Source organism: Tympanuchus pallidicinctus, unplaced genomic scaffold (assembly GCF_026119805.1).
Source record: "Tympanuchus pallidicinctus isolate F22 unplaced genomic scaffold, pur_lepc_1.0 scaffold1, whole genome shotgun sequence".
Classification (NCBI taxonomy): Eukaryota; Metazoa; Chordata; class Aves; order Galliformes; family Phasianidae; genus Tympanuchus; species Tympanuchus pallidicinctus.
This window is the reverse complement of record NW_026294618.1, coordinates 5,192,085-5,211,238: the sequence shown is the minus strand read 5'-3', so window position 1 is coordinate 5,211,238 and position 19,154 is coordinate 5,192,085. Positions and strand designations below refer to the sequence as shown.

Genomic DNA, 19,154 nt, shown 5'->3' with positions numbered 1-19,154 from the left:
TTTGAATAACTGTCCTATCCCCTACCAATGATAAACCATTAATACTTTTGTAAAGGCTTCTTTCAGTCCTTCAAGAAACCCAGGGGTTAATTCTTCTTGCACAGTACAGACTCTGTGCCATGCAACAGACTTTCTTGACAAAGCAGAGTAATTTGAGCACAGCAGCTTGCCAGTGTACTTATAAGTGTTCCAATTTGAAGCTGACTTAAATATGGCCATAGGAAATTTCCTCACTTCTGCTTCACCCCACATAGAATTGGCCTTGAAAGCTTGTGGGAGAAAAAGGAGACTACACTGAATCCACAGCGAATTTTCCTAAGGAAAATTCTTTAAAATACCTTTGGAGGTAAAGAGCAAATCAGGAGCAGGACTGAAAATCACAGGACTGAAAATCAGGTCTTTCAATCCTCCAGTGAAGACAAAAGTAAAAACATCATTTTGGGAGGCACTTTCAGAAATATATTCTACAGGTAAATAATGATCAAGAACTAGTAAGTGGGATAAAAACTCTCCAATATTGTTCCCCCATCAGTTCTCCCATCAGTAATCAAGTGCTGTTCAAAACAGATGACACCTTAGGAGAGGTTCAAAACTTGTTAGTTATCTAGTGGAAACAACAATGGTTAGACAACCAAGAGGTCTGAAAGTAATTCCTCCATGGGGATCAACCATGGAATTGTTTGAGTTGGAAGGGACCTTCAGAGGTCATGTAGTCCAACCCTCCTGCAATGCACAGGGACACCTACAGCTCCACCAGGCTGACTTAGACTTACAGAAAATGGAAAAGTTGAAGTCGAAAGAGACATGTGAAGGTCACACAGCCCAACCTCTGTACTCAAAGCAGCAATTCGTTTAGCACTGTGGTCACACAGGCATCAAGGATCTCCAAGGACAGACATTGCACAGCCTCTCTGGGTCCCTGTGCCAGTGCTCCACCACCCACACAGCACACGAGCACTTCCTGCTCAGAGGGAGCCTCGTGCCCTTCTCCTGGGGAGCCCAGAATTGGGCACAGCCCTGCAAACATGGCCTCAGCAGCGCTGAGGTGAGAGGCTGGATCCCTCCCTTGTCCTGCTGGCAGCACTTCCAATGCAGCCCAGAAGGCTGCTGGCCTTCTCTGCACAAGGGCACAGCACTGCTCACTCTCAGCCTGGTGTCCACCAGGACCTTTTTTACCATGCTACTTCCCAGCTGGGTGCCCTCAGTTCTGTGTTGTCTGCGTGCTTGGTGACTGTGTGCTCTGCCCCATCATCTGACTCATTCACACCCAATATACTGCCCCCACCATCACAGAGTCACAAAACCACAGAATGGCTTGGGTTAGAAGGGACCTTTAGCCTATCCAGTCCCAATAGCCTGCCCTGGGCAGCCCAGAGCTGCAGCCAGCCTGGTCTTGGGCACCTGCAAGGATGGGGCACCCACACATCTCTGGGCAGTAGTGCTGGGGCCTCGCTGCTCTCTCTGTGGCAGATTTCCTCCTGATATCTAATCTGAATCTTCCCCAGCCTCTAGTGACAGCTGGGATATACTGCTACCAATTGGCTTCCAGTTGGAAGAAGTGCTGCTCATCACAACCCACCCCATGCACCATTTGGGGCAATTCAAAGCATTAGCATCATTTTCATCCCAAACACAACATGCTTCCCTTTCACTGTAAAAATGTACCTGTTCCACTCTATGTCTTGTCTGGAGATAGGGGTCATACCGAGCCCGAATGGCCCTCATGGATGTAGGCTACAAAAACACAAAGATAATTTAAAAAAAAAAGAATAGCAGAAGTTAATGGAATTAAAGACTGTTAAAGAAAAGAACAGACAATTTTCAGTACAGGAATGGATGCTTTGCAGCTCATTTCAATTTCTCTTCACTCAACCAACACTTATCCAAAGACACTCCTCTACAGCTCAGTTAAACACTCCTTAAGCTAAATACAGCCCTTCATTTGAAGCCCCTTCACTTCTGTATGACTAGCTGATGGAAGCCTATTAGCAATCCTCAAAGATAAGGTTCTAAAGAACCTGCACATCATGCACTGGTTTGTTATTTCATACCAGTTACATTAACAGCTCTAAAGAATAAGGACTCACTTAAACTGCACAACTCCCACATGCTGATGGTACTAAACAAATGACTAAAACATATCCAAAACAGCTTGAATTGTGAAGCAGTTACATATATGCAGGATTGCTCTGCTTTGTGCTAATGTTTAAGAAATGAATTTCAAGTCACTGAGAAATGAACAACCACTGGGAAAAAAAAAACTTACTTACAGGATGCTGCATCACCAGTTACCAAATTAACCCAGACTGCATTTTATCTCATTTTACAACTTCCTATCTGTGTAATGGCTGTGAGCTTTTTGTGTAGTCAGAATAACTTAGTCACAATGACATCTTCTGCTGTTACACTTTCAGCAGACAAAAGGAGAGAGCTATTTTGGTTTAGCTCACTAAATGTACCAGTGAGATATCACTGCAGACACAGACGTTCTCAGATCAGGATAATCTAAGGGCACAGATGGAATTCCAGAGGCACTACCTTCAACAAGTGGCTCTCTGCCAGAGCTTCACCTTGGGCTCCTGCAGGTTTGGCAGGGCTGAAGGCAGGTCCAGTAACACAGGATGCTCTCGGGTCACTGTCCAGCTTATGTCTGACTACCATTAAGGACTGAGATGCCAAAACCTCCTGGATCCCTACTGCAGTGTTTGATGACCCTCGTGTTAAAATATTCTTATGTTAAATCACAACTTTCCATGTTCCCAGACCTGCTTGTTGTCTCTCATCCTTCCAGTGGGCAGCTCCAAGAAGGGATATGGCTCTGCCTTCTCTGTACCCTTCCAGAGTCACAGGCAAACATTTGTGTTTCTGCTGAACTGTTTAGTTAGGAAAAATCTGACACAGACTGATAACTCTTGTTGAAATGAATATTAGCTATGATTCTACAAGCTGCACACAGCAGTGCCCCGGGGGAGTCAGTAATGTCACCTTCAGCTGCTCTTACTCACTCATCACCTGCCACAGCTGGAAATTCAAGCCAACAGCTGTTCTCACACCAGCAGGTCCCACACAGCTGCAGTACAGCAGCAGCACTTGCCCTGCTCAGAATCACAGGCTGTTCTATAGCATAGTCCACACAGAAAGTATCAACAGAAGTGAGGCCAGGGAGAAAAAAAAAAGAGAACAACTGCTGCAATAACGAAGAAGTTCCAGTCTTGTAGATCAGCTGCTTTAGGTCTCTGCATTTACAAAGTCTGGTTTTGTTTCTTATTCTTGAAACACGAGTGAATTTGTAGAAATAATGAGCAGCCTGCCCCAAGCTTATAGAGAGAGTAGGCACAGCACCGTGGCAGACAGAAGTAATACCTCATATCCAGTGTAAGACTGCGTTGAATATTCAAAATCAGAATCAGGGCCACCTGGGCAGTATCTGCAAATATTAAAAGACAGAAAAACAGGCATCAAACTCATGCAGATACAACAACTGTTATCTGTCTGAAGTACAATATATAATACAGAAGGGTGTACACACAGCAAGCACTGCTCTGACAATCCCAACTCTCCTTAGAAAGGCAGGGGAACACAGTGAGAATGAGGTGTCAAAACCAACCCAGACCTGTCAAATGACTACAGCCACACGAAACAAGCTGGTAAAACTTCCTAGAAGCAAAATGTACAGTGAGCACAGTTCTGGAACATGGACTTATGTCAGGCAGCTGCTCTACAGTTTTGGACAAATAGTTACAGATTATTCAGTTTTGAAAAGAGCAGTTTTATGATCAGAAACAACTTGTCCAGAGAGGTGGTGGTACCCAGTCCCTACAGACACCAAGGATCAGGTTGGACAGGGCTCTGAGCACTGATGGAGCTGTGGGTGCTCCTGCTCACTGCAGGGGGTGGCCTTTAAAGGTCCCTTCAACCCCAACTATTCTATGATTGGTATTAAATGACAACTGCTGTCTTAGCTGAAACTCTTTGACAGCAAGAAAGACTCACAGCAATCACAGCACAACTGCTAGCAGTGAGAGGACTGGTAGATGGCAGACAGTAATTAAAAGGCAAATAAATTTATTCTGAATATCCTCAGCTTTCTTTTGAGAGCTATTAATGGCCCATCTACAGTCATCGTGCAGTCAAACACAACCTGAGGCAGGAAGGCTGACAGTGCATGCACTGAACACAGCCAACAGACAGGGAACGCAGCTGTCAGAACGCCACCTCCATCAAACCAGAAATGTGTAATTCACAGCACAATGGATTCGTTTCCTTACTGCCTGCCCTGCAAACTCAGCCCAAATCACCTGTCACCATTATAAAATTCATGACCAAATTACCAGGGTCAAATTAATTTGCTGGCGAAATTTGGGCAATTGGAGTGAAGAGATTTCATGTACGTCATTACCTGCAACATCTCAAACACCATGGCTGCTCATGTGAAAAAAGAAAGAAGCCAGCTCGCCCTGTTAGGCAGCTGGTAGTGAGATGCACTGACGTCTCAGAAGTCACAAGTGGAAGAGAAAAGCAGTGTTTTTAAACAGATGAATTGATTGCTCAGGAAGAAAAAAAACCCACAAAAAACAGATGAGACTTCAGGAGCACAGACTTGTAGGTCAAAAAACAGAGGCAACATATTTCAAGGTAAATTGAGCTTGAGTTCCTCAATTCAAATAAAGCTCTGAAACTATTCCCTTAATACCACAAGCTGTTGGCAGATACAGGTCTTCCATCTGTGCTCTCACTTTGTTCCAGAGCCAAGCAATGCCAGCTCTGGGCAAGTTTTTTGGTAGACAACACCTGCACCTCCTCAGGTGGGTTTCAGTTCAACAGTTCTCAAACTTTTTACATTATGCCCTGTTTCTTTTTTGTTGAGCTTTCTCCTATCTTGCCACACACTCACCCTACTCACAAGCACAACACACCACAGACCTTCACAGCACTGTAACTTATATTGGGTCATTCACATATTCTTCTGATTCTTATCTCCACAAAGGTGTATTTACTAAGTTTGGCTAAGGAAAGGTTTTCTACTTAAGGAAAAATGGTAAACAGGTTAACTTGTAATGAGTGACATCCAGCTATCAGCAATCTGCAACTCTGCACTTGTGCAGAAAGGAAGCCTGTCTCTACTGCTGCAATTCATACCAACTTATACAAAACCACTGGGAAACAGTCCTCTCTTAGGTCACCCAATCAGTCATACTTACACACATATGTTGCCTGTGAAGTTAATGTGTGGACACCTGTGTGGTTTGCACATCACAGCCACGACAGCAATCTGTAACGAGCAGAGAGAAATTACAGCCATTGCTTCTGAAGTAACAAAAATGAAGTGCATGCTGATGGCTATGTAAACACGTGCATCTGGAGATGCTATTTAAGGATGTTCTCTGCTCAGTCTGCCACCTAAAATATCTGCACATCAACTCTTCAGAAAAAGAAGATTGCAAACATATCAAGAAATAGGAAACCTATTATTAGTAAGTACTTTCACAGTTCAGAACGAGCTGGTAGTGTGTTATGAAGGCCTGGGTGTCCTATGAAATGTGATTAACGCTACTGAAAAGAAACCCAGTGTACATGCAGGTATTGAGCAGGACCACCCAGCACACAAGTAACACAGTGCAAGGGTGAGAGTGTGCCAATAGCACCACCTGCGAGATGAAAAGGGAGGAGATGGCAAGAAAGAAAAAGACAAAAGAAGGACAATAAAAACAGCTTCCTCCTTCCACCTCACTGAGATGAGCCTTTTTTGCAGGCTGATCTCACACAGCTTTTCACACATCAAATGTAAGCGTAACAGAAGAAGCCACCTTCCCTTCTTACAGGAGCAAGGGGAATAAGAGAGACACAATTAAGGTTTCTGGTGTCTTCTCATTTGGAGCATCCATCTCAGATACCACATTTCCAGTTTTCAGAAACTCTGGTTGGAGTGAGAGCTCAATGAAATATTCTGTAACTACAAATAAGAAAGAAGAAACCAAAAGAAGCAATTCTTAACAAAATTCAGGTATTTGATTTATAAAAGCTGAACACTGCTGGGATTTTGCTTTCTGGTGGTTTCACTGTCCTTTTTCTCTTCAGCTTAGCTATGCTATATGTACAGTCAGAAAACTTACAAGCATGCAGCTGAATGTCAGCTGTACCTCCATTACTGCTTCCAATTTGAAAGACCTTTTGAAGAAATGCACTGATCCTAGCATTCCGCCTTTGTGCACTGAGGGTCTAACAACTAAGCCATAACGTTTTTGCAGCAAGTAAAAAGCCAGATACACTGCTCTGAAGTAAAAATCTGCACTCTTCTTTTTCCTCTCCCAAATGCTTTGAAAGCATTAGCTCCTTGGGCACAACACCAAAAGCCAAGCTGGAAGCTGGCACTGCAGCCAGCACACGTTCATTAAGGCTTCTGGTCATCCAATACCCATATATGTGAAAACAATTAAACCTACCACAACTGAGACCAGAGAAGGATGCTGGTGGACAGACAGGGGGAATGGCTCTGTGCTTACCCCACTAGCTGTCCTTATGGGCTTAGCCTTCAGCTTTGGCACCAGAGCCTTGCGGTGCTGTGGTGGGACAGCAGCAATGATGTCAACCAACCGTGGCTGTGCTGAGAGTCCATATTTTGCTGAGGTCTTGGTTTTCAGCCTGAAAGCAAAAATGCCTCATATTAATGACCTCATTCAGACTTATGTACCTCCATTCCACAGCATTACTGTTCTGTTTGTTGGAGACTCAGGTGGGCTCACCCAGCCTTCAAAGCTGAGTGTAATTCCTTGCAACTGCTATGCTGGGTACTTAAGTTACAGAAAATAAACTCCAAAGCAAGTTGACATAGGAGCACTGGGACAACAATTGAGTATTTTATGTATTTTAGTATTCTACATACATAAAAAAGAAAGATTTCTTTAAACAGCAACTTCACTGCTAAGAAGATTTGATTTAAACTTCATCTATAAATTAATCTCTCTTCCCTGGTAGAACTGGCTTTGGAATTGGTAAGATGAACACAGGTGGAAACACCAAAAGATAAGGACATGTTTCTTAGTGCTTTTCAACAGTGCAGTACTGGACAATGCCCTCATTAGTAAGCTATAAGTTTTGGCTAGCCATGGTGCAATCAGGCAGGTGGACCAGATGATCTCAGAATGTCCAGCTGAGCTAATCTATTTTAATACAATCTGTGTGGCACTCTGGGCACTACCAATGAATAAGCAGTACATGATTTCAAGTCACGATAATAATCACCAGATCTCAGTACCTTTATCATCAGATACTGGCAAAGGAAGTGAGACTATCCTATGACAAGAAAGGGGTGGACCTGTTAGAGGACATCCAGAGGAGGGCCACAAAAAGGATCCCAGGGATGGAACACCCGTGTTACAATGACAGGCTGAGAGAGCTGGGGCTGTGCAGCCTGGAGAAGAGAAGACTGAGGGGAGACCTGAGAGCAACTTTTCTCTAAAGGGAGCTGTGAAAAGGAACAGGACAAACTCTTTAGCAGGATCTGCTGTGATAGGACAAGGGGAAATGATTTCAAGTTAAAAGAGGAGTGATTTAGACAGGATATAAGGAAAATGTTTTTTACAGTTAAGGGGATGAGCCACTGGCACAGGTCACCCTGAGAGGCAGTGGTGCCCCGTCCTCGGAGACATTAAAGATGAGGCTGGATGGGCTCTGAGCACTGATGGAACTGTGGGTGTCCCTGTTCAGTGCAGGGTATGGGACCAGATGGCCTTGAAGTACCCCTTCCAACTCAAATGATTCTATCAAAATAAAACATTGTAAAAAAACAATACTGAACATAAATGACTGTACAGGAAATGTTCAACACTTATGAACCTGCTCTTCAGTGTCATCAGAGTGACTTACTTGTTCAGATTCACATCCTTTCCTTGCTCGTGAGCCTCAATTAACTGTTTTATGATGTCAGCTATTGTCATCATCATCAGCTCTGCATGGCTGAGATCTGAAATGAGAATAAGATAAACAATAATGTGCACATCCACTGATGCTCCAGGACAAACTCGACCTTCGGGGTCACCTCTTCTCACAGGTAACAGCAATACGATGAGAGGAAATGGCCTCAAGTTGTACCAGGGGAGATTCATGTTGGATACTAGGAAGAAAGTGCTTGGCAAGAGCAGTGTTGGAGTGGCAGAGGCTGCACGGAGAGCTGGTGGTATTGCTGTCCCTGGAGGAGCAGATGTGGCAGTGAAAGATGTGTCACTGGGCATGATGGTATGGCTGGCATTGGACTTGGTGATCATAGAATGGCCTGGGTTGAAAAGGCCCACAATGCTCATCCAGTTCCAACCCCTGCTGTGTGCAGGTCGCCAACCAGCAGCCCAGGCTGCCCAGAGCCACATCCAGCCTGGCCTTGAATGCCTGCAGGGATGGGGCATCCACAGCCTCCTTGGGCAACCTGTTCCAGTGCCTCACCACTCTCTGTGTGATCTCAGAGGCCTTTTCCAAGCAGGATGATTCTGTGCCTCAAGGCCCACCAGCAGAAGGCTGTGATAACGCAGCAGACATGGCAAGGCGTGCACACCACACGGTGACGCATGCAACGCAAAGGGTTCGGCTCGGCACCAGGAGCCGCCATCAGCTCCTGAAAGCTTCCCAACCCCATTCAGCCCGGCCTCGAGCGCTGCTCTACCACACGCACACAGGGCCCAGGCCTTGCACGACCCCTCCCGCCCGGTACCTTTCCGCTTCTGCCCCATCCCGCCGCCTCCGCTCCCTCACGGCTCACACACGGACCGCTACCGTAAAGCTACGCCGCCTGTCGTAAAAGCGTCGCGCTGCCGGAAAGCGACGGAAAACCATCGGGGAAGAGGGAGAAGTGAGCTGCGCGTGCCTAGAGATCTACGCGGTAACTCCGCCAGCCGCCAGGGGGCGCTGTGGCAGCACAGGCAGCGGGGTGCGGCACAACCCAGAAGTGAGCGTTGGACGTTCAGTGATTTCCAATTGGGGTTCCTTGCTTGCAGCTGTTTTGTTTGCACTTCGCTGGGATTTTGTGGCATTTGATTGGATTTGATTGACTTTCACTGTGTTTTGTTAATATTTTACAGGGCTGTCTTGATATTTTGTTGAGGTTTTTTTGGCTTAAAGCTTTTTTCTTGATGGTTTTCTACAGGGTTTTGTAGACTTTCGCTGGGCGTTATTGCTATTTCACAGAGTTCTCTAGATATTTTGTGTGGACTTGTTGGTTCTTACTGGCTTTATGTTTGGGTTTTCATGTTTTACTATTTATAACCATTTTTATATTTTAAATATAAAAATTTTATTTATTATTTATATATTTTAAATATTTTTCTGTTTGCATTGATATTTTTCAGGATTTTGTTGATGTTTTACTGTTATTTTTATTGGTATTTTATTGGGTTTTCTTGATCTTCTATTGAGTTGTGTCATTTTTATAGTATTCTTAATTGATCCTTTACATGGATTTGACTAATACAGGGTTTTAACTTGTTTACTGATTTTAACTGTATGTATGGGTATTTTACTGTTTTTCACAATACTTTACAATTTCTGTTGATGTTTCACTGGATTTTCTTGTTTTATTGAGTTTTGTTGTCATTTTTACTGTTTTTCTTGTTATTTTAGAGGATTTCTTGATCATTTATGGAGTTTTGTCATTTGTTGCCGCTTCTATTCTTTGTAGGCCTTTAATTTTCACTGGGTTTTGTTTATATTTTATATTTTTTTGAGTTTTGTTGAATTGTTACCTCTTTTTTTCACACCCACAGGGTGGTGAGGCACTGGCACAGGTTGCCCAAGGAGGCTGTGGATGCCCCATCCCTGCAGGCATTCAAGGCCAGGCTGGATGTGGCTCTGGGCAGCCTGGGCTGCTGGTTGGTGACCTGCACACAGCAGGGGGTTGGAACTGGATGAGCATTGTGCTCCTTTGCAACCCAGGCCATTCATGATTCAGGACCTTCATGGCTCCAGGAAGCCCCAGACCAGCAGACCCCACTCACACCAGGAGCTGAGCCCTGGCTCCCCCCAGCCCTTCTCCCCTCCAGCACTAGATGGTAGCAGAGCATTTACATAATAACCAAAAAAACCTCCAAGCTCCTGACGGAAAGCTCCAGATCTGAGAGGAAGGAGCCATGAGGAGGAGCTGCCCCAGAGGGGGGAGAAGCTTTGTGCCGTGTCCAGGGATCACACTGAAGGCTCTGTGGCTCTGCTCAGCCTGGGATGGATTTGGGGGCCAGAGCTCTGCTGGCGCCTCTTGCAGCCCCATCCTCCTACATCCTCCTATGAAATGTGCTCAAAATCACATACTCACAAAAATGGTTTGGGTTGGAAAAGACCTTGAAAGGCCATGTGGTCCCACTCCCTGCAATGAGCAGGGACACCCACGGCTCCATCAGTGATCAGAGCCCATCCAGCCTCATCTTCAGTTTCTCCAAGGATGGGGCACCATCTGGGCAACCTGTGCCGGTGCCTCACCACTCTTACTGTAAAGAACTTCTTCTTTATACTCAGCCTAAATCTCCTTTCTTTTAGTTCAAAACCATTTCCCCTCGTCCTGTCACAGCAGATCCTGCTAAAAAATCTGTCCCCTTCTTTCTTAGAGTTCCTATATAGTTCTAACATAGTGCTTTGTGACCATGATGGGCTTCTGTCTATCTGAGGTCCCACTGAGGACCAGTTTCCTCCACTGGAGTTCAAGGACACCTCCCTACATTATCAGTGCTGTCAGTGCTCCCCATGACTGGTGCTAGATGAAGCCAAGTGAGCTCTAAGCACCACTTTCTTTTTGTATAGGTAACAAGGTGGGCAGACCTATGCCTCTGCCCACAGCTGTGATTTAATGTGAAATCCTTCTAGGAACCTCCAGTAATTCCTCAAACCCACATAAGCTTCCACGTCTGCAACTAATTGAGGCGAGGAGTTCCACAGCTATTTTGCATGAGTCTATCAAGGAGTCCCAAAGTGGATTGGGTTGAAAGGAAACTTAAAGCCCACGCAGCCCCAACCCCTGCCCACCATCTCCCACCAGCCCAGGCTGCATGAAGACCCATCCAGCCTGCCCTTGGGCTGAGCCAAGGATGGGGCACCCACAACTTCAGCCAGTCCCAGTGGATCCCCACTGGTTACAGGACATCTATCCAGTCATGCATCTCCTATCATCATCTTCCCCAAACCTACTGCAGCAGCTTCTGTGCCGCAAAGGATATTTCAGATGTGAAAACACTATCAAGGGTTGTCATGAAAGCAGTTCCTTCCTAAAAATTACTTGGTGTTGCACACACTACAGCATTTATCTGAGACAGCATAGGATGTCTCTTGTTCAAGAAGCCATGAACACACAACGGGTAGGATGTCTGTGCTATACAAACAGTAAGGTGATCAGCTTAAGCATGCTGGAAGGGAGAAGGGTATTGATTTCAAGCTGATTCTCATAGTCTTCTCCCTTCCCTTAGCTCACAGAGCCACCAACACAACTCCAACTATTCACCTCCCCATCCCCTTGTTGCATGGAAGGACAAGGGTAATGGTTTTAAATCACAGAATCACAGAATCACCCGGGTTGGAAGGGACCTCAAGGATCATGTAGTTCCAACCCCCCTGCCCAGCAGGGCCACCAAACATCCACATTCAGATCAGATTGCCCAGGACCCCGTCCAACCTGGCCTTGAACACGGCCAAGGACGGGGCATCCACAACCTCCCTGGGCAGCCCGTTCCAGGGCCTGACCACTCTCCTTGTGAAGAACTTCCCCCTAACATCCAACCTAAATCTTCCCTCCTTCAACTTGGATCCATTTCCCCTCGTCCTGCTGTTGTCAACCCTTTTGAAGAGTTTACTCCCCTCCTGGGTGTAGGTTCCCTTCAGGTATTGATAGGCTGCAATGAGGTCACCCCGCAGCCTTCTCTTCTCCAGGCTGAACAAGCCCAACTCCCTCAGCCTGTCCTCATAGGGGAGGTGCTCCAGCCCCCTGATCATCTTAGTCGCAGTTTAGTTTTTTAAGTCTAACTTTAGTTTTAAACTAAAAGAGAAGAGATTTAGGTTAGTTGTTATGGGTAAATGTTTCACCCAGAAGGTGGTAAGGCAGTGGCATAGAAAAGCTGAGGATGATTTGTCCCTGGAGGTGTGCGAGGCCAGGCTGGATGGGGTCCTGGGCAGTCTGAGCTGGTAGGGGGCAACCAGCCCATGGCAGTGGTTGGGACTAGGTGGGCTTTAAGCCCTTCCAGCTCATTCTGTGATTCTATGATATGTGAAGGGAGCTGCATTCTCTGTCTGTTATCAGCTTCATCCACCTCTACAGCAACTTTTTATCATGCAGTTACCTGCTATCATCAGCTTCTTTCCATTTGCCCTGAGGTCTCCACACTTTCTGTAGCCATCTCTAGCCTGTTAGAGCCCTATAGCTGCTGCTGAAGCTCAGCTGTTCGGTAAGGTTCACTCATTTTCAGCTTTGGGGGCTAGCACATGAATTGGATATTTCCAAAAGTCCTGTTTTGATCTGACTGTGCTCCCACCTGCAGCTCCCATCACCTTCAGCTGCACATATTCCTTCTCCCAAACAAAGCTGTTTCTTTAGCTCGGAAGAGCAAAAATTAGGAAAGCTTTGTTTTGGCTACAAAGCCAAACTACAGTAGCGAATGCTGCCATTGCTTCCAGCAAAGAGCATGAGGTAAATTCAGGTGGAGTTTTTGGCAGAAATGCATAGTAAACCTTGGGTAAGAGGAGGGTGGCATGTTTGGGTTTGTTCCCCACATCTGAGCAGGGCCTAGGGCTCACATTCTGATCTTGCTTGTACTGGTGGAATTCAACGCTGATTCATTGGCCTGTGGGGTTTAAAAGGTACTTTCAATTCTTTAATCAAACACTGTGGCTAATCGGAGTGGTACCGGATCTGGAAATACCAATCAGTGCAGGGAAATGTGCGTCTACAAGGAACGACACAGGCATAGCTCTGTTCTTGTTTAGCAATTCCTTATCAGCATGTGGGAATCAAGTGTTGTTTCTGCGTTAGAATTGGATAATATTATTTTTATTTCATGATCTCCGCTATCGTAGTTCTTTTTGGGAGTCCTTCTACTTAACTTGGGGAAGATCTCTGATAAGTTTACATCACTTATCCTCTAGACAAACCTTCCCAGGAACGCACACTCTGTATATAGGTGTATAGATGTATATTTTGTCCTACACACTGCAAGAATATCCTGCACGAGAGCAAACCAGAGAACAAGTGATGGCCTGCCCAAGGAAGCGCCTGAAGAGACATTGGGAAGGCCTGACATCATCCCCCAGTGCTCTTTGTTTAACGATGATGACTTTAAAGAAAATCACCATATCAACACGGCAAGGAGAGCACTGAGACAGCTTGGAAACAACAGGATGGCTGCTGACTGACACCAGATAACAAATAAATTAACAAGTAAATAGCAAATGTAAACCCCTATTAATCCGAGAGATAGGAGTGTAGTACTGCTGAGGGACTGGGCCAAAATCCGAGCATCAGAGTGCGGTAACCTGTGAGCTGCGGAGTTCATGGCAGCGTTCTGGAGGGATGGGGAATAGGAGTTCTGAGAGCAGGGGAAAAAGGTCCCCGGAGTGGTGCCTAGAGATAGCCAGCCCCTTGGGAGAAGTGCTTCAAAACTGGAAAATAGTCCCCAAACTAGGAAAAGAACAGGGAAAAGATGTTTAAATACTGTATACAGTAGAGAGCCGCTGCAGGGAAAATCATTATTTTGACCAAAATAGGAGTCTGACGAAAATTGGGCCTGTCAGACTTTGTATGTAAGCAGTAAGACTCCTTTTTCTGAAACAGAATTGGCTTAGGTCGCTTAATGGGTGCAAGAAGTAAAGAAATGTTCCTCACAAGGAGCCAAAGTTCAAAGGAAATGGGAAAGAGAAGCAGAAAAATCATAAATGGATCCCTTAGGTAACTTCCCCCCCCTTCAATTTCTAAAGCAGTGCAAGCGGCAATGAGCTCTCAGAGGAGGAGAGTGGGTGCTGCTGGTCTGTGCAGGTCCTGGAGAGAGGATGCGCTCTGGATTACTGAGGGAGCTGGAGTAATGCGAATGGGACCTGGAGAGTTTTCCTTTCTCTAATGCTAACCTTACTAACACTTCACTTTGTCCTCTTAGGGCAGTCTTAGGTCAAAGGGAAATAGGGTATGGTAATGCCTGCTGTTTTTACTAGAAGAGGAGTTAGGAGTTTCAAGAAGAATTCCTTAACTGAGGATCCTGTAAGTGTAGCAGAACAACGAGATCAATTTCTAGGGCCTAATTTCTACTCATGGATGGAAATGATGTTTATCATTGATATGTTGATTATTGGAGAAGGAGGCTGGCAGCTACGCAAGTGTGGGAAATGAATACAGAGGGAAGGTTGGGCTCTGGAGGGAGGCAGAGAGGAAGGATCCTGAGGATGAATTGTACGGATTGTTGTCACTGCCTTTGTGATTGTTAAATGTTTATGTCGTGAAAGTGTTATGTTATGTTATGTTATGTTATGTTATGTTATGTTATGTTATGTTATGTTATGTTATGTCGTGTACGAGGGTGTTATGGAACAAGGGGTGTCTAAAATGAAATGAGAAGACCCCTTGGGTTGTATTTTGGCTCACTGGAGAAACATTGCTGGTAAGCCAGGGGAAATATTGAATGAGAAACCAGGAACGTAAATGGAGTAATGGGACCAGTTTTATAATTGAGCGCCCTAATCATGAGACTAAGTGCTGGGTGTTTGTGGAAGTTGAGGAATTGTATTGTTTGATTTGTGGGTTTTGAAGGCACTGGGAGAAACTGTCTTAATGCTATGTGGAAATGATGTGGAAATGCAACTTTTAATGGTATGTGGAAATGCAGTTGCTAGCGGTATGTGGAAATGGTGATGAGGAGACGGTTGGACTGGATGATCTTGTACGTCGTTTCCAACCTTGTGATTCTATGATTCTATGAAATGTCAACCTTCTGATAAGATCTTCTGTGAAGATTGTGAAGCTGGAGTACCCAGCCAGTGGGGAAACAGGGGAGGGGGGAGGAAGGGGGAGCAAACAGGGTATAAGGGCTGTCATGATGTGTCCATAGGTGCTCCTGCTTGTGGGACGGCCACCATTGCAATCATGAATGAAATCTGCTTTTATCAGAGATACCGTCCTGACAAACATTACTTGGATATTTCCAACAAGCATATCTTGAAACACATTATAAAGGCAGATCTGCAGCTCAGGGCACAGAAGGTGATGGGGCTGCCTGAGGGCAGGCAGCAGCACAGCCACAAAGGCAGGTGGAGAACTCTTTCTCTTTTCTGTCCATTTCAGAGTCTGATGTATTCTGCCACCTCAGACACGTTTGTAAAGTATGTTGTAAGTACATACATTTTATTCCAGTACCACAGAATATCTCGAGCTGGAAGGGACCCATAAGGATCACAGAGTCCAACTCCATAATTGGTAGAAGTTACATCCAGGCTTAATGCAGGTCTGCTGTTACTTCATGGATGGACCACTTGGCTTGGTAGTTTCCTGGAGAATGTTACTCTTAGTTATTTTATAACATCACGAATACAGAAGTGTTTTAAACTGGAGAAGCCTGAGCTTATAGTGAGCACTTGAGGTGCACTATTTGCTGCAGCAATGCTTGAGCATTCAGCTCCAAGACTTGACAGACCTTGGGAACATTATATTTCCAATGAGTGTGCTCACTGGTGAGAAAAGAAACACCATTGATGGAGGTTTACATCATTTCCTTGCATGGCCATTTGCTGTTTGTAACAAAGCACTAACTGCTGCCCCAGGAAACTTCACAGTTCCTGAGACAAAAAGGGAGCTGGCATTACCATTTAGACTTAAGCCAGCCATAAACATCTGTGAAGCAGTCTTTAAGTTGGTTTTCCGTGGGAAAAGACTTATTGGGAGAGATCTGCAATACCAGCAAATGCCTGGCGAATGCTTTGAGTGGGATTTACCTCACCTAATTTCACATACCCAAAAGTTAGCTGTGTTAATCTAAGTTAGTCGTTCTGGTCTCTTGCATAATTGATGATATAAGAGCTGACTGCCACCTGTGTGTTCATAGAATCATAAAATCATAGAATCATAGAATCACCAAGGTTGGAAAAGACCAAAGGATCATCCAGTCCAACCGTTCAAGAAAGAAAATAACTCCCCATCGGGAGTTCATATTTCAGCTAATCATTTCTGAGGTGAAGAGCTTTTAGGCTGTTGTTTTGGTTGAGATGAAATCCCTCTTCCAAGCATATGGAGCAACTAGAAACACAACATAACATCAGGGAGAGAGAGATGTGCTGAATTAGCCAATCTGTGACTGAGGCTTTCGATCAAGGGCCCTGACGGGCAGATTCTGTCCCTTCCATTAAAACCTATGGTGCTTTGTGCTTGGTCTTGAGAATGGCCACTGTCTCTTGTGCCAAAAAACTTGACACCCTCATATGACATGGTATGGGATAATCTGTTCACAGAGTTGGAAGACTTCTCCTAATCTTTATCACAAAGTGGCTGGTGTTTTCTCCAAGACATGATTTCTAGTCTATAAATGCTGAGAATTCATGGGGATGCTGTGGCCCTTCCTAGTGTGTGCAAAGTTTCAGTTTTATTTCAGCTCTGTCTGGGTTATAAGGCAGTAAGTTACAGTTGTTATGCATTTGGTCCCCCTATTGTTAAAAACTGCTATTTGCTACATTTCCATAATTGTGGAAAATAATGCTGTAAATAATTAAACCAGTGCCAGCTCCCTACGCAGTGCCCTGTGCAATGCTGTAATCCAGAGGGTGGGATTTGACTTCATTCTCACTAACACGATTGAAATGATGGACTTGCCTTGTACAGCATGAGAAAATTTCTGACTTCAGTAGAGCACTAAGTAGCCTTTTCCTCATTCTCCCCAAGCCTCCTTTCTCTCACATATGGAAGGCTTTTTCCTTGGATGCTGCGATGCTTTCTTCAGTCCAGGTGATTTGGTAGGTGCTAGAGGTTACAACTGAAGGAACACATTGTTTGTAAATACTGGTTGTAAACCACTCACTCTGTGGTTGTGCTGTGAGGGGGATACAGTTTACATCACCCAGGTGGCCAGTGGTGACCAGTAGTCTTCACTTGTCCTCCACAATCCCCTCACTGCCCACAGACAGGCAGCTTCTGCAATTCATTGTGAGAGCAGAACAAAGCAGCTCTGGCCATAGGATGTGCTCCACGATGTCCCTGTGCCATAGGCAAGCTGAGTGTCCAGCAGCTCTAGTAGGCAACTTCAAAAGGGTTATCAAAGGCCAAGGTGAATTCTGCAGAAGCAACATACCCCAAAGAAAATGAGAATTATAGCACCAGCAATATGAAGCCAGGGTGAAAAGCACATCAGGTAAACATTTGACTTGCTGCAGCTTGGACCAGGAGACTTAAAGGCAGGCAGGAGGCATCGCATCAGCTGCTGCAGTTCCAAAAAAGTACAAAGCCATTGCTCCAACATCAAAACTGGCAGCAAGGCAGTCAAGTTTTCTTTTGGAGAGATAAGTGAGAACAGATGCAGGACTTGCATGCCTATTTATTTGCATGGTATAGTAAATGAAAGTCTATGACTCAGGCAACGCTGCTGTTGTCTCCCCCATCCAGGCAGGTAAGCTTCTGTTCCACTGAGATAGATGCTTCAGATCCTTCCTTAGCCTGTACCAGATTGTTATCTGATGGAGGAATGAGCCTAGGCTGAGCCTCACATTGCGGAGAGGCTAGATGAAGGAGAAAAAACATGAGAATCAGTCATTTATTTAGCCAGACATTCCACATTTTAAACATATCTAAGTACACAACCCAAACCTTGGGATTTTATTAGCATTTAATATCTCAAATACTTCTACAAATCTGGATTGAATGAACTGTTTTCCTTTGTCATCTCATTACATCTTTACTTTTCCTGCCTGCCTTTCTGACAACCTGCAAATGGGAGAACCTCCTCACATAAGCCATTGATCAAGTCTGGAACGAGGAGTGGATCAGCCACATCTGGCTGCTTCCCTCTGTGGTTCAAGGAGTTTAGAAAGCAAGAGGTTCCACTCTGAGCTCTGTGACTCGGGGGAAGGGTCTCCTGCATATTGTTTAACTCGTCCCTCTGTGCAGTCAGTAATCAAGTGTCTCCAGTCATCTCAAATCTTGTTGCTATTAAATCACTATGTTGTATCTATATTATATCAATAAATATACTCTTGCTTCTCCCTTACGAGTGAAGTGTAAAACATAGCCATTTCTATCCACAACAAGTAATTTGTAATCCAAATGCAATCCCTCAGGTTCATTTACCTCAATAGTTTCTATACTACAGCAATGGTGTTTATAGGGAACTTGCATTTTTGCCTGCTCTCTGCTACCCAAAGCCCTTCTCTCATGCACAGGTTTAACATTTCTTATCATGTAGAAGACACAGAGATCAGGCAGGATGCTGCACATCCCAACATGCTCCATTCTCCACTCATCTGGAATCCTTAAGAACAACTGGGTAACCACATCCCTGCAGAAGTTCCCCATACTTCATGCCCCACATCCTTTCTGACAACAATAAACCACATGTTGTTCCCAGATGTAAGAGATACTTCTCAGTGTCTCCTGGACCGCAGGGTGGAAGCCGGTGACACAGCCAAGGCCCACATCTATGCTTAGCTCTTAACTAGGCCCCAGTCCTGCGTGAAGCCTTCCTAAGGCTCTGTTCATGCAGTACTACTTCAGGATGAGGATCCTCGTTAACATGAATGTTGTATTGCTGCAGAAGCTTCGTACGAGGGACTGCAACCCTCCAGCCTAAGCTTTATGAGTTCTTCCCTATATGGAGATGCTGGGTATACTGAAAGATGAGGTCTCAGTGAATAACTGCCCAAGGCAGATCTAGACTGAAATGGCATGAAACTGGTTTTGACAGTGTCAGTATGCCTCCTTATTTTTGGAAAGCCTTCATAGACCAGCTGCATTCTCAGCTGTTGTGCCCCTGGAGTTGACTGCTTTATCCGTTAATTTTCTAAATGCTCAGTACCAGTCCTTTCTGGCATCTATCCAGGGCATGGCAGAGTTCATGGACTCTGTACTGAGCTTACTGCCATTGATGCTGTAAGATCTCTTGCTCTGCTACTGAATATCAGTGAATTAAACCAATGTGAAGCCTGTGACAGTGTTCAACACCAAGGTGACAGTCATG

The 19,154-nt window shown here is 45.0% G+C and overlaps 2 protein-coding genes across 3 annotated transcripts in view; both read right to left on the bottom strand.

Moving 5' to 3' along the window:
• Positions 1–8,832, bottom strand: part of ELP3 (elongator acetyltransferase complex subunit 3) — an 84,887-nt gene extending 76,055 nt beyond the window's left edge. Inside the window, exons 1-6 of one of the 2 annotated variants that reach the window (XM_052692405.1) lie at positions 8,702–8,832; positions 7,867–7,963; positions 6,504–6,642; positions 5,202–5,272; positions 3,364–3,427; positions 1,666–1,734 (exon numbers count right to left, since the gene is read on the bottom strand). In XM_052692405.1, the coding sequence (XP_052548365.1) occupies positions 1,666–1,734; positions 3,364–3,427; positions 5,202–5,272; positions 6,504–6,642; positions 7,867–7,963; positions 8,702–8,720 (459 nt within the window). In that variant the 5' untranslated portion in view covers positions 8,721–8,832. The remainder of the gene's footprint in view (positions 1–1,665; positions 1,735–3,363; positions 3,428–5,201; positions 5,273–6,503; positions 6,643–7,866; positions 7,964–8,701) is intronic. The other variant, XM_052692415.1, reaches the window with a different exon arrangement.
• A 6,395-nt stretch (positions 8,833–15,227) lies between these two features.
• The window catches only part of FBXO16 (F-box protein 16), a 33,004-nt gene continuing 29,077 nt past the window's right edge, over positions 15,228–19,154 (bottom strand). The window contains exon 8 of the mRNA XM_052693081.1: positions 15,228–17,700. Within this exon, the coding sequence (XP_052549041.1) occupies positions 17,555–17,700 (146 nt within the window). The 3' untranslated portion in view covers positions 15,228–17,554. The remainder of the gene's footprint in view (positions 17,701–19,154) is intronic.